A 14,624-nucleotide genomic window follows, 5' to 3' on the forward strand; every position below is an offset into this window, starting at 1 on the left:
AACTATGTACATGAACTATGTACATGTACTATGTACATGAACTATGCACATGAACTATGTACAATGGTACATGAACTGTACTAGACTTGGTTACTACTAGGTTGGCAGCATGTAGAAAGGGATCTATCACCTGTATACTCCTCCAACATCAGAATACATGGAAACCATAAAAGTACAAATATAATTATTCCGGCCTAGGAGCAAAAGAAAAATATTTTAATTTTGTTTTTAGAGTTTCAAGTGTTGGAAATTTCCCCCTCCCCCTTCAATTTTTTGGTTAGAACTAGGAAGATAAACCTTGCCTGTAGAAGAAATGATGTGCATTCCCCCCTCAGAAAATATCGTCTTTTTATCTGGAATCAAAGGATTATATTTTCTTGAAAATCATTTTTTCCTTTGAACTCGATAATTTGCAGGGGGGGAGAGGAACTAATCTTTGAATCAAGTATCAAAAATGTCCATTTTTTATTTTTCCCCCATATTACTTACTTACTTACTTTTTCTTAAAATATCTATGACTGCCTCTGTATAAAAAAGAAAAAAATCATGATTTAATCCTCTTCTAGGATAGGCGAAAATTGCACTTTAAAAATATTCTAAAAACTAACAATATTTTTAATACTTAGGTCCAGGCTCCGGTAGTCCTCATGGATCAGGTAATTTATCAAAAAATATTTGCTGCTGAAGGGCTGGTTGAGGGGGAACTTGTAGATTTCGAAGATCCAATTATTCATATTGGCCACTTTTGAATTTTACGCCAAATCTGCTTGATTTCTTGAATTTGGATATCCGAAATTTATCTCTTCTCTCATTGGTTGAACGCAAAATTTTATTCCTTCTGATTGGCACTACACAGAATATTGAGTATAGATTAATCCGTAGATTAACAAATGATTGAGTTCATGGATTGAATTCTCACTTCAGGATCGATATATGTTTAGGGCACGGAAGTGGACCCGGCACCCCTGTTAATATACCGATGGGTCCATCGTCACACCCGGGAACTGTTCCAATGGGTCCATCATCTCATCCAGGTTTTAATCTTAGAAGGGTTGAAGAGAGGTTTGATTGCAACAAGACAAGTACTTAGTAAACAATCATTTCTTAAAGCTACGTATAACAGTATTTTTGGGCACATCGTGTTGTAAAGTTTATGAACAGAAATTTTCTTTGTATCGGGAAGATTCTCGCCTTTTTAGATTATGTTTTGTCCCCCACATCCAGGTGTATTCTTAGCCTTGTTAAAAAATTCTAAAACATTATTAAATGTTGATGAGTCCTGGGACCGGATTTAATGAATTTGATCCACGTTCAGAGAGGATTCCACCACATATCTAGAGATTTAAACTCCGCGGCGGTAAATAGTTTCATTAAATTCGGTTCCGTCACAGATATAGAGAAATTTTAGAATCAAAACTGTTAAACTGTTAAAGAAGGGCCAACCGATTACCCCAGGGTTGTGTAGTTTCGTGAAAGAAGGGCTAACCGATTACCCCAGGGGTGTGTAGTTTCGTGAAAGAAGGGCCAACCGATTACCCCAGGGGTGCGTAGTTTCGTGAAAAATCAGAGTTTTATTCGCTGCATTGGGTAAAATAAATGATTTAAGAGGAAATAAAATCAATTTTGGGGTAAAACGTGTGAAAACATATGAAAAAAACTTGCCTTTTTCTCCCAGATCACAAAAATAAATTTTTATTTAAAAAAATTACACAGCCCTGGAGTACACAATCCAATATCCATGATTATGCGGACAGAGGCGACATAAGGGGGGAGTGTAGAAGTCCCCCCACCCCCCGGAAAAATTGGGGGGGGGGGATGGGTTCCGCCATGGACAACTCGCCCCCCCCCCCCCTGGAAAATCAGACGCACAAGAATAAGAAATAAGAATCAGAATATCGTAAGCCGCCCCTGTATGTGGAAGTTTTAGAAAAATAAAAAAATATTAATTTATAATTGTTTAGGAATGGGGGGTCCGAGCCCATTATCTATGAATATGGAGAAGGTGTATCCCTCTGACCAACCAATGGTCTTTAACCCACAGGAACTAATCACATTTTTCAACAAAATCCACTACATTGTACTGTCCATTTATAGGTTTTAAAAAAAGCTTTGTCTGACCAAGAATGAATGAAATTTCCATGTTTATCTTCTAAAAACTTTATTTTTGCTTCAAAAGCTGCTTGTGCGTTTCGGCTGCAGAAGAAAAAAATGTCAGAATTAAACCCTTTTTCATACTAAAAACGACGATCTCTTCCATATTATTGATCAGTACAGTTTTGAACGGTAACCCCCTTTCAAGATACTTTATAGATACGGTTGGTCTGGTATTGTATGTACTATGTATGAAGTACGTCTAAAAAAGTTCCTGTGACATATTTTAGAATTAAATCAGTTACAAATAAAAGCAATCTTAGCGACATTTAAGACGAAAACTATTAAATTTTAATTTGGTAACCATTTTATTTTGTACATTTTCATTAAATAGCAATTAAACCTCACTAGCAGAATTTAGTTTAAAACCCTGGAAAGGATGGAATCATAAGGAATCATAAGGAAGTGAAAAGAGTAATTAAAGCTTTTAAACTTGATACGGCCAAACCAAAGTTCAGAGCTGGGAACTCGAGATCAATGCTTGATCTGGTTTTTTCCTTAATCAACAGATTAATTTTATTTTTATTTGATATCTCGCATGGCAATCGTTCAGTTAGCAAGTCAGGGGAAGGTCAGGGAAGAATAACTAAACGAAGATATGAAAATTATAGTTTTTATAGATCCTCAATTTAAAAGTGCCCATAGTGGATATCAAGATCAGGGCTATCGGGATTATGACACAAAAGTTTTCCAACTCTACTTTAAATTCTGATTTGTTTGAACAGAATCCGAATGCTCCTCCCATCTATCCCTGTGGAATCTGCCATAAAGAGGTTCACGATAATGACCAGGTATATTATACACAAAGCTTTTTCTGGGGTTGTGTTTAGAAAAAGAGAGGGAGACAAAGACGACATTTAAAAGCAGGACTAATATAAATTAGTTAATATCTGTAGGATTCATTGATAAAGATGTTCATTTTACCACCTTTTGACCAACATTACCGACCCATGATTCCCCCAACATCTTAACTGTCCCTTAGTACATTTAAATAAAATAATATCCCGCATTGAGTAGTTTTCTTGAAAAAATTGGCACTCATTTCACAATACAATGTTACCTAATCAAGGTTTCCCTCGACCAATTTTGCCTACAATTGCCTTGGGCAGATCGCCTGGTGTAAGTCCCTAGGGCCTCGCAAGCCGCGTTTCCCATGGATACGTTTCGGCGGCTTGGAGCCCCGACCCCTATTTTATTGAATGATGGTCGATTGGTTGTCCTTTAATAGTAATAATAATAATTAGGCTATTCTGTGCGAGTCTGGGTGTAATTTTTGGTTCCACCGAATCTGCACTGGACTGGCGGAAGCTGCCTTCCATTTTCTCACACAGGTTTTAATACTCTTATTCACAAATTTTGTATTTTTGTTTCGCGCCACTTTTTTAATTGATAATTTTAGCCAAGGGTGGACCCATTTTTTTAAATAAAAACAAAGTTTAGAATGTTTTTCTATCAATTTTTGTGACAAAATAAATAATGTTGGTTCGGCCCTTTTGGCGTATATTAAAAAACTGACGTCCAAATTTGCTATAGTCAATACAATTTTAGAAACGGGCACTGTTGTGAATTGCCATTGGTGCCTTGACATTCATGAAAACAAGAAAATTGACAAGTTAATCAAAAATTATTTAATTTCAGGAAATCTACGCTGAATGGGTTTGTGATAAATGCTTTACTCATAAAGACGTGCCTTTGGTCAAGTTCAAGCCGTAAAATCTACGCATTGGTCAAATTCAAGCCGTAAAATCTATGCTTTTGGTCAAATTCAAGCCGAAGAATCTACGACTTTGGTCAAATTTCAATCTGTAGAATCTACGACTTTGGTCAAATTCAAACCGTAGACCCTAAAGTCTATAAAGTAAACCAAGACGACTAATCAGGACGATTGATTGATTGATAGATCAAGTTTAAGCAATAATTTTAAGTATTTTATAATAATTTACCTTTTGTGGATGATTATGTCTTTATCTTATTAATATAAACTTTTAGATTTTAATGAAATACTTTATTTTATTAAGTAAATGTTAGCTTTATGAGAAGATATCAATTCAGAGTTAAAAGTATGTGGAAAAATTATTCTTATCATTAATTTTTTTTTTACAAACTACACAGTACATAAATATTTTTTATCAAATTGACTTAGTAATTTCAAAAAAAAGTTCTGAGTTTCCAAAAATCAAAATTCATCACTGAATAGGAAAAATACATTGAAAATTTTAATAAGATTTTGAAGAGGGAACTTATTTATTAACATTTACTCCTGTTTTGTGGTTATTGGTCAAAACCAAAACTATGTTGAATAATCTCAGTATTTTAAAAACAACCAAATATAATTATTGCAGCAGTTCGTTCTTAATGCAAAAAATAAGAAAGTGTTTTTTCTATATTTGGAAATAGCTTGTTGGTTTACCCTAAATGATAAGTTACCACAATCTCATATGTGAAATAATATTTCATAGATTTTGTCATTTTTTATTATATTATGTTATCTCTATTTTTTAACCTCCAAAACTTATGAAATTTGTTTGTATAATTTTATGAATTGACATTTTTTATAAGTGATGCCATGTTTTATTTGAACTGTAAAGAAGTTTGTATTTTCTAAAACACTTAAACCGTTTTTTTTTATCTGACGCCCAAATGTTAAAATTGATCACACAGATTTTATAGTTTACATGATTTATGACTTTTTATTTTATAGCCCTCCCCTTTTTTATAAACCCCCTTCTTAGGGAAAATTATGTACCTGGAGTACTGTTGTACAATTTTGAATTTTGTACAACTGTTGTAATGCAAATGTACTTCTCTACACTACATGTTGTTACGATAATGAATGCTGTACAACTCTTTCATATAATGTACAATTTATAATACTAATGTACAACTGCACAACGTTTTTAAGTTCAACAACTGTACAGTGTACAACTAACTGTACAACTATGTTTAATGTATATTACAGAAGTATGGCTGGAGGGCCGGAGAATGATATATTGATCGAGGAAACAGGACCAGACTTTGTTGTCAGGTGGGGATTCAGCCATTTTCCAAGATGGCGATATTATTTCATATTTATTCAACTACAAAGCACGAGATAATGCAAATAAAAAAAATCACAATTTACTATGTAATTTGGACCCGCCTAACCAGAGTAGGTTGTTTTAATTGGTTGGCCCACTATAAACGAATGAGAATTGCAGATAAAAACAATGTACATTGTACATGATCAAAAATTATTTTTTTCAGCTTATAAAGGGACTGTAGACTTAAAATTTCGCTACCAGTCCCTTTAAGCTTAGATTATTATAATATAAAATATTGAATACTTATTAAGAACCTTTAAGGGCAAATTAAATATCTTTGTTCTTAAATTGTTTTTTCTTGGGCGGGATGTTATATCTTATAATTGTCCCTTGGGTTCAAAAGTTACTAAAAAGTTTAAAAATGAATATTCCACTTTTACTCTAAATAAATTCATATTTTCACGCTTATTTTTTTCTCTTTGCAGGCCTTTAAATTAATTGTATCATTTGGTACAACCGTTTTGGCGTTCTTGAGCATAAAACAGACAGACCTAGATAAAATATTTTTGTTGCAGGAGCCTGGAAGGGTTTCTCGTTGGTGCTGAGTATTGTGATTTATTGTTTATGTGTAAAAATAACCAAGTTCTTCAGGTAAAAATAAAAAATGCCTATTTTTGGTGATGGGAAGTAACAATTTTTCAAGAATGTTGGGAATAGTTTTCGATGCTTTTGAAAATTAAACATCTAAAAGCAAGATTTTTTCATTAGTTTTTGTCCAAAAAATTCATTTATTCTCCTGTAAAGATCTTTTATTTTCCCTAAAAAATATTTTACATCCCCCAATTTACCGGGAGAGGGGGGGGGGGAACTATTTAAAAATATAAAACTGGAAATCGAAAATATGATACCTTTTACCCAAAACTTCGTTTATTTTCTACGATTAAGCGCAAATTTCTAAAAATATTATTTTTGCAACGCGCAAACAATCTGATATCGGGAGGAATGAAAACGGAAGATGTATAAAATATAAAAAAAAATTGGCTTCAAACATAAAAAAAAAAACCATTAAAAAAACTTTTGTATCACTACCATGTAAATGCAAAATGCATTAAATATACTTCACTTTGCTAACAGAAGTAAAACCAGAACCTTCCAATGAAGATTTATTATGTAAACCAGTGCAACTCCTTCTACACCCTTGGGGTAATCAAAAACTAAACTAAAATTAAAAATAAATAATTTTATTGACATTGTTCAGGCACACTGTGCAGTAGTATCAGCTGTATCTGGATACATTAGAGAGCTTCTTAGGTGGGGTTAAATTGGTTGATACTTGGATATATGGATTTATTGATTCATTGATTCATTGATTCATTGATTCATTGATTTATTAATAAAATTGATTTATTGATTTATTGATTTATTGATTGATTTATAGATTTATAGATTTATTGACTGATCAAATACTAATTTTAATGGATCTTTTATCTGTCTCATTATTTAATTGATGATGAAATGATTTATTGATTATAGATTTTTTACCAATCTCATTGATGATTGATTGATTGATTGATTTATTGATTAGAAATGCGTATATTGTATATGATGGTATGCATCTCCAACTCCATAATATATAACTACGAGACAGGCCCGTTGCAAGGGGGGGTGCAATGACGAATTTTCACCCCCCCCCCCCCTAGTCCCATATAAAAGAAATTGTTTTCATAAGTTTCTAAAATCTAGTTATAAATTATATAGCCTGAGTAAGAATTGATTTCGAAACCAAATTATAATCTATTTGTGCGTTACTCATTAAAAGTGTGACGGAGTTTTTGTGTACTCTCTCATCTCATCCCCCTGAATCATGTCTCTCCTGTGACCTATCGAAGGCTAACTAACAGTTGATCAGTACACTCTATTGATTAAATATAACACAACATCAAAATTCACTCACAGTCATTTAATAGTTGTTTAAGTCTAATTAAAACAGTATGATTTATTAATTATATGCTGCATTATGCATAGAATCCCATGGAAATGAAATGGTAATCTCCTGTACACTTTCAGACTTTTAGCCCCCCCCCCCCCTTGACTGGTGTGCTATGTTTTATGAGTCTGTTTTTTGAGGCATTTCCGTGGTGAGGCGTTTCCATAGCACCCCCTTGACCCTTGAAAAGCTCTTTTTTTAAATGAATAAGAAATAAGATCATATCATTTTCATATTGCAAAGTCAAAGTAATAAATGATTACTTGACTCTGTTAGTTAAGCAGTACTCCCTTAAAAGCTCAAATACACTTGTTAAAAAGGTTAGCCTTTATAGTGTGCATTGACAATGTAATAAAAACAACCATATACCACTGGAAAACAAAACCAAAAAAACAAACCAAACATTGTTTGAAAAATCATTTTAAAAACCCAAAAAAAATCCTGGTTACGGGCCTGCTACGAGATATTGATTATCTGGTTGATTGATTGATTGATTGAATAGGGATGCGTGTACTGTGTATGATGGAATACATCTCCAACTCCCGGATATAGAACTTCGAGATATTCAGAGCTTTCTAGAATTAGTTTATACAGGTTAAAAAACCAAAGCAATGTAATCGGAAAAAAAAATTTTGTAAACAAATATAATTTCTCTTTTATAAAAAGACTTAAAACTAAATTTGAAGTAACCTAATCCTCCATTTTAAAAACAGAGTGGCGTGAACAATACACAACTCAACCCTTTTTAATTGTCGTGTCACTTAAATTCGTGTATTATGATATTTATAATTATAATTCCTTTTCATCCTACAAGTCTGTTCACAAAATAAAATATTTTTTTTGTTTCCCGATATGAGTTAAATTAGTGTCTTCACAGAAATATAAAATCTGTATCTGTCTTCTGTTAGATTTTCCAACCCNTTGTAATTTTACCTTTCCAGGTCGGGAGTCTTTTCGTAATCCCGATTGTTTGAACTCAATATTCAATGCGGGCACTTTTAATTTGAGGATCAACGGTTAATCTCTTTTTTTTAGTTATCTTTGCGGGGTACGATTACCATGTGGGATATCGATTAAATATAAAATTAATCTGCAGATTAACAAAAGATCGAGATTAAGCATTGATCCCAATATCCGCAATACAAGAGTTCCTAGCTCAGAGCTGAAAACTTTAGAATGAGATATCCTTAATCCCAATTACTTAATCTGAATATCCAATGGACAGACTTTTGATTTTCTTCCTAAACCGTTCCTTTTTGGATAAAGTAGAGAAAAATCAAAAACCGGTTTTTTAAATTAGAGAGTTCCTTCTGTTTCTGTATATTAATCTTAAATGGGGCGCAAAATTTTAAATTTATTAGCTTCATATACACGACTCTGATTGGTTGAATTTTATATACTTTTCAGGATACTAGTTACAGATTAGGTTAGTCTCAATAGTAAGAAAAAGTTAAAGAGAGGATCAAGCGTTAATCTCAGGGGGCGGGCATAACTCTCCTAATTTTGCCTGGCTAGGTTTATACTGTACAGTGAATTTTGTCGAAAAATGTTTCCTTATGACTGAGTTGGTATCATAGAGTACAGTGGGTTTAATCCAAAGTACATCTATTTGTACGGTATTGTGTGAACAGTTAATTTTAATATTTTTCAACAATGAGATATTGTAGTGTCAAAGCTTCATTTTTATACAAAAATCATATGTGCTTGTTTTCTTTGCTTCAATATTGTAGGCTTCAGATTCAAACAAAAATGTCTTAAAACACTTATCTACGAATTATGATCCCCCAGGTAGAATTTCTGATCGGGTCATTGTGTACAGTGGCTGTACAACAAGAAGTCTAAAATTCCAGATGCCCCCTCTATTACTAATATCTCGATGGTTAATCTCAATATCCACCATTCTAAAGTTTTCAGTTTAGGGCACATTTAAAAGAACCTTAAAAAAGTTAACATTTTTTTACAATTTTTCAATTTTTATTATTTTTAGGAATAGCGTCAGTTCCCAAGGAGTCCAAGGATCCGTTTATACAACTACTAAATCTGTTAGGGAACTAGAATAATAATAACTAGCTCAAGGGAGGGAACTAGAATAATAATAACTAGCTCAAGGGTCCGGCGTCGGTGTTGCCCGTGGAAAAAAAAACACATTTTAAATCGATATTTTTTGCCTTGAGTTTCCTACAAAAAATTTCAGCTCAATCGGTCCAGCCGTTTGGCCGGCCAGAGGGAACATATATGTCTTGTTTTATTATATAGAAGATACAAATAATAATATAGATAGCAAAAATTATAATTCTAACAATATAAATTATAATTTTCAAACCTTCCTCCGAAAAGAATTATTATCCGTGAATACTGAGAAATTTCTCACAAAACTCCTTTGTTGTCTCCTCTTCATTTTGCCCCCCCCCACACACACAAAAAATCATATGATATTTTTGCCGGTCTGGGGGGGGGGGGAGAAGCCCAAAGTAGTACATGCTTTGAAGACGGTGCACTAAATACATAAAATGAGAAATATTTGTCTTTAGAATAGGTTATTGTATACAAAAAACAGAGGGAAAATTAGGCTAAATATCGCCAAACAAATACATTGTTTTTGGATGCAAAAAATATTGGCAATACAAACGTATTTTTTATGATATAAAAAATAGATTTGATTTAATACGGTAAAGTAAAAAACTACATATAAAAAATTAAAAGACGACCTTCAAACTCTTTTTCAGATGGAGTACCGTCTGCAAAGCATGTATAATCATGTGATAAGGCGGGCCGGGTCGTTTTCTTCTCCTTTATATTCCATACTCCTTAGATAAGCCCCACTGAAGACTCTGATGGACGCCCCCCCTCCCCCCCCCCCTCTTTCCAAGAAATATCATATAGGTTCTTGAAACTGAAAAACAACATAAAAAAAATAATCAGACGAAATGGGGATCTTTATATTACCAAGTGCAGTGGTGAATAGAGAAAAAGATTTAAAAATATTATTCTGTGTGTTCTAGAGGTGAATGACAATATTGTTGTAGAAGAATATGAAGCTGCCACCAATGGAAACCAATTTTTTGTCAGACAGGAAAACCATTTTTTTCTTCAGTTTTTCTTAATTTTGCCAATTTTCGCTAATTTCTCAGAAGGAACAAAAGACGTTGACTCAGGGTACCCTCTATTCATAGATTGCCATATCTGATTTTAGGGGACATTAGTTCATTTCTAACACTGAGTGTTAGAAAGATTGGGTATTTGCATCCCTTCCCATTTTGGGAGCAACGCCAAAAGTCGAGAATAAAAACAATGGCCAACATTTTACAAAGAATGACAGGAATACAATTTTCAAAATTAAATAAATTTTAAAAATTTATATTGGAAAAAGAGATTTGTTTTGATAAAAAAGCTTTACTGTCAAAGGCGATGCCCGTTTTTTTTTCAATTTTCAAGATATATCCCGAATTGTAATCATTTCAAGATATATCCCGAATTGTAATCATTTCAAGATATATCCCGAATTGTAATCATTTCAAGATATATCCATTGTAATCATTTCGAAGATATATCCCGAATTGTAATCATTTCAATATATATCCCAATTTGTAATCATTTCAAGATATATCTCGAATTGTAATCATTTCGAAGATATATCCCGAATTGTAATCATTTCAAAGATATATCCCGAATTGTAATCATTTCAAGATATATCCCGAATTGTAAACATTTCAAGATATATCCCAATTTGTAATCATTTCAAGATATATCCCGAATTGTAATTATTTCGAAGATATATCCCGAATTGTAATCATTTCGAAGATATATCCTGAATTGTAATCATATTCGCGCATTGGGCACAACGCTCACACTAGCAAGTCCCGAGAGTATAATCTGCAATTCAAAACAATATTCACTTTCATAACTTAATGAAATAAATCACTGAAAAAAAATAATCTTTAATTTTACTTTTTCAAAGAATCTTGTTTTGTTACTTAAATGCTTGAAAATTGACATTGATTTGAATTAGAGTATTTTAGAAATGGGTCAAATCGCGGTTTGGAACTTGGATGTCCCCTGGCCGGATTCACAAGGGTACCCTATAAACATTTATCTGTTTAACAAATAAGAAGATGTTGCCAATTTTTTTGGAAAGTGTTAAATTCTGATAATTTCTTTGCTGTCTCGGCTACATAAATTCGCAAGTCACTTTTTATAGAGAATCAACATTTAAAAATAATTTAAAATTGAATAAAAATGGTTGTTAGGCTGTGTCCCCAGTGCATACAATTAAACAAAAATCAAAAAGAAAACGCAGAAAAGTAAGTTTCCCTCAAGGACAAACTCTTTATTCAGGGATGTATATTTTCTCCATATTCAGGGGTGTATATTTTCTCGGAAAATTACCCCCCTCCCTTTGATGTACAATAATTGTTCCTGTGGGGAAGAGAGTTAATTCTGAAAAAATACCCCTGTTCATAGTTGTTAACAAATAAAATGTACTGCAGTTTCTGGGACACTAGTAAACAAACACAGAGCTGCTAAGGCCGAGCCACAGGCTCATACACTACCTAGATAGGCTGAGCAGGCCTAGAGTGTCCCGGCACGCCATGCTACGGTTCCGTGTAATGTTTTTTTGAATGACATCTCACGGCCACTTGTTACATTCAGGGGTTAATTTTTACAATTTTTAAAGAAATACTCCAATTTTAAACATAAAAAATAACGTTCATGAATATTGTCTTTTTTCTAAAGATTTTGCATTTCCTATATAAAGGATCCTTAAATATCCCTCAATACAGATGTCTCCTGATTGGTCGTGTACAGTCCTTGTACACAATAGAACATGGTGTGGAAAATATCGCATATTATAGGTGTTAATCGATCTCTGTCATCTCTGTTATCTCTGGACGAGACAATACTGAAATATTATTATTAGATTGCCCCTGAGGATGATATAGTTGAGGTGAAAGTAGATTTCTGTAATTCTCAACCCTTGCAACCACATCTTCTAGGCACCTATTCTCAAATAATAATAAATTGGACTGGTCACGTGATTTCAAGGAACTCTCGAGTCTTTAATTCAAGAAGTGTATATTTGCTTCTCAGTGGTGTTAGATATTTTCTCTAAGACATATTACAACGTGACAATTTCCCAATTGGCCCCAAATGTGCAATTTCCCAATCGGCAACTTCCCAAAGGTTAGGTTAGGCCTGCTGAGGCGCCGTAGGCTGTTGGGGGGGGGGCGCTGTGGCTAAAACAGGCTAGGGGTTGCGCGTTGCGGCTAGGACAGACTTGGGAAACTGCACATTCGGGAAGTTGCCATTTTGGAAATCTCCTATGGGAAAGTACCTAACATCCTTACTTCGGTATTCTTTAAACCTTCCTCTGAGCAAAGAAAGATATCTTGGAATATCTCTGAGAATATCTAAGTGAATTTTGATTTTGTTTTTATTTTTATTTTAACACTGCACTTTTTTTTACGTTTCAGAACCAAATTTTTTTATTTTGAATAAATTTATTTTTAGAAATATTTGCGTTGTTCAAAAATTAGAAACTAAACTTGATGTCTTTTCTCGTGTCGAGTATACAGATTGCCTTCAATCCGGAAATGTCCCGCATTGATTGAATTTTTCTTGATGAACCTTTGAGAATTGGATTGTTCAGAATATTGTCAAGATAGAATTGGTCAAGATGTCAACCTCAATGATACAGATACAGGTAGTAGATACAAAAACATGATACAGGATACAGAATATAGAATATGATAATCTTATGAGGAAAAAAAATGTAATAATGGAAATTCTTAAACGAGATGAAATAATCTTGATGTATTCTTTAACGAAGGCCGCAGGCCTGAGTTAAAGAATGCATCAAGATTATTTCATCGAGTTTAAGAATACCATTATTACATTTTTATCCTCATAAGATTATTATTATATCATATTTGTGAGGTTCCATGGGCACATATCCAAGAAATTATATTAAAAAATAATGTTGTTATAAAAGGTAAGTGAGCATGTTGTTTTTAAGTTAAAAAAGGTAAGTTTGCATGTATTAATGTAAAAGAAAAAGGTGAGTTTGCCCTGAGCATGTTGTCAGTACAAAATAATTAAGTTAATATCAATATTGATCTATACTGAAAAGATCAATATAAGGAGCGTGTAAGAATGAATATTCTTTAACTAGTGTAAGAATTTCCATTCTTTAATGCTTGGAGCGTGTAAGAATATACATTATTTCACGCTCTGACCGTGTAATAATTTCCATTCTTACACGGTCTGAGCGTTAAAGAATGAAAATTCTACACATACAGTGTAAAAATAAGCATTCTTTAACGCAAGGAAGCGAACAATATTAAAATTGTTCCTCCTGAACCGTGTAATAATGGGAATTCTTACACGATAGGTTTACTACTATGGAACCGAACAGATATGATATAATATAGATTACTTGATCATGATCATTATCATAATATGGGATACAGGATATAGCATTGAGGATACTCTATCACAGGATAAATGAAACTTGATACAGAATACAGGATCATGATACAGACACATATACAAAGATTATACAGATACAGTATACAGTATACAGATTACAAGATACAGGATATAGGATATAGGATACTAGATACAGATACAGGCACAGACACAGATGAAATGATCAAAAAATTAATTTTTTGAATTATTAAAAATAATTTGATAATCCATTTATTTTAGAACCGCCGCCCGTTGCTGCACTTTTAGCACATTTAGAAGTAAGTCATTATTTAGATATTTAGATATTTAGATATTTAGATATTTAGACATTCAGATATTTAGATATTTAGATATTTAGATGTTTAGATGTTTAGATGTTTAGATGTTTAGATGTTTAGATGTTTAGATGTTTAGATGTTTAGATGTTTAGATATTTATTATTCAAAAATATTTTTTTCTCTTCAAACAAATTAAAAAATTCCTAGCTAAATACCTTAATTTCTATTTTTACGTAAAGCAACACCATCAAATTTCATGGATTTACTACTTCTGCAAGAAAAATCAATTGTTGGCTAGGACAACTTTCTCAAGTGAATTGCGCATTTCTTGCTTCAGAACCGTTGGAGCAACTATCAGAGTTAAAAAATCGACGTTATTTTCCACAATATTAATCAGATTAAGGTTGTGAATTAGTCCCTTTTTAAACGGAAGGTCACTCTAAATTACGATAACAGTCCCTTTAATAAAAACTTCTTCCAGGCTGAAAATAACCGTAAAGAAAGCAGTGCAGCGGAAATATTGAAAGCAGATCAAGCCACCAAGGAAACATATTCACGTATACTAAATAAAATAGCTTTACATTTCTTCAGGGGATACTATCATAGAGAATAGAATATATATTAGAGGGGAATTTAGAGAATCTCTCGGTATGAATTTTTTCAGTCCCTTTCAGCCTGAAAGGGAGTTCAAATGTAAATGTACACTAATTATATGCAGTAGAG

At 32.9% G+C, this 14,624-nt stretch overlaps 2 protein-coding genes across 4 annotated transcripts in view; both read left to right on the top strand.

The window, feature by feature from the left end:
* The window catches only part of LOC111698735 (collagen alpha-1(I) chain), a 7,080-nt gene extending 2,933 nt beyond the window's left edge, over nucleotides 1-4,147 (top strand). Inside the window, exons 4-10 of one of the 2 annotated variants that reach the window (XM_023469145.1) lie at nucleotides 101-172; nucleotides 627-656; nucleotides 942-1,034; nucleotides 1,962-2,041; nucleotides 2,877-2,942; nucleotides 3,396-3,482; nucleotides 3,790-4,147. In XM_023469145.1, the coding sequence (XP_023324913.1) occupies nucleotides 101-172; nucleotides 627-656; nucleotides 942-1,034; nucleotides 1,962-2,041; nucleotides 2,877-2,942; nucleotides 3,396-3,482; nucleotides 3,790-3,864 (503 nt within the window). In that variant the 3' untranslated portion in view covers nucleotides 3,865-4,147. The remainder of the gene's footprint in view (nucleotides 1-100; nucleotides 173-626; nucleotides 657-941; nucleotides 1,035-1,961; nucleotides 2,042-2,876; nucleotides 2,943-3,395; nucleotides 3,483-3,789) is intronic. The other variant, XM_023469147.1, reaches the window with a different exon arrangement.
* LOC111698736 (uncharacterized) overlaps nucleotides 1-14,542 on the top strand; it is a 27,246-nt gene extending 12,704 nt beyond the window's left edge. Inside the window, exons 2-13 of one of the 2 annotated variants that reach the window (XM_023469149.1) lie at nucleotides 1,059-1,062; nucleotides 5,111-5,176; nucleotides 5,747-5,822; nucleotides 6,430-6,482; nucleotides 7,661-7,752; nucleotides 9,146-9,205; nucleotides 10,161-10,231; nucleotides 11,406-11,459; nucleotides 12,077-12,152; nucleotides 12,806-12,859; nucleotides 13,864-13,901; nucleotides 14,383-14,542. In XM_023469149.1, the coding sequence (XP_023324917.1) occupies nucleotides 5,115-5,176; nucleotides 5,747-5,822; nucleotides 6,430-6,482; nucleotides 7,661-7,752; nucleotides 9,146-9,205; nucleotides 10,161-10,231; nucleotides 11,406-11,459; nucleotides 12,077-12,152; nucleotides 12,806-12,859; nucleotides 13,864-13,901; nucleotides 14,383-14,514 (768 nt within the window). In that variant the 5' untranslated portion in view covers nucleotides 1,059-1,062; nucleotides 5,111-5,114 and the 3' untranslated portion in view covers nucleotides 14,515-14,542. Of the gene's footprint in view, nucleotides 1-1,058; nucleotides 1,063-4,355; nucleotides 5,177-5,746; nucleotides 5,823-6,429; nucleotides 6,483-7,660; nucleotides 7,753-9,145; nucleotides 9,206-10,160; nucleotides 10,232-11,405; nucleotides 11,460-12,076; nucleotides 12,153-12,805; nucleotides 12,860-13,863; nucleotides 13,902-14,382 lie in introns of those variants that run through there. The other variant, XM_023469148.1, reaches the window with a different exon arrangement.
* The last annotated feature ends 82 nt before the right edge of the window (nucleotides 14,543-14,624 follow it).

Source organism: Eurytemora carolleeae, unplaced genomic scaffold (assembly GCF_000591075.1).
Source record: "Eurytemora carolleeae unplaced genomic scaffold, Eaff_2.0 scaffold318, whole genome shotgun sequence".
In the NCBI taxonomy this organism is placed as follows: Eukaryota; Metazoa; Arthropoda; class Copepoda; order Calanoida; family Temoridae; genus Eurytemora; species Eurytemora carolleeae.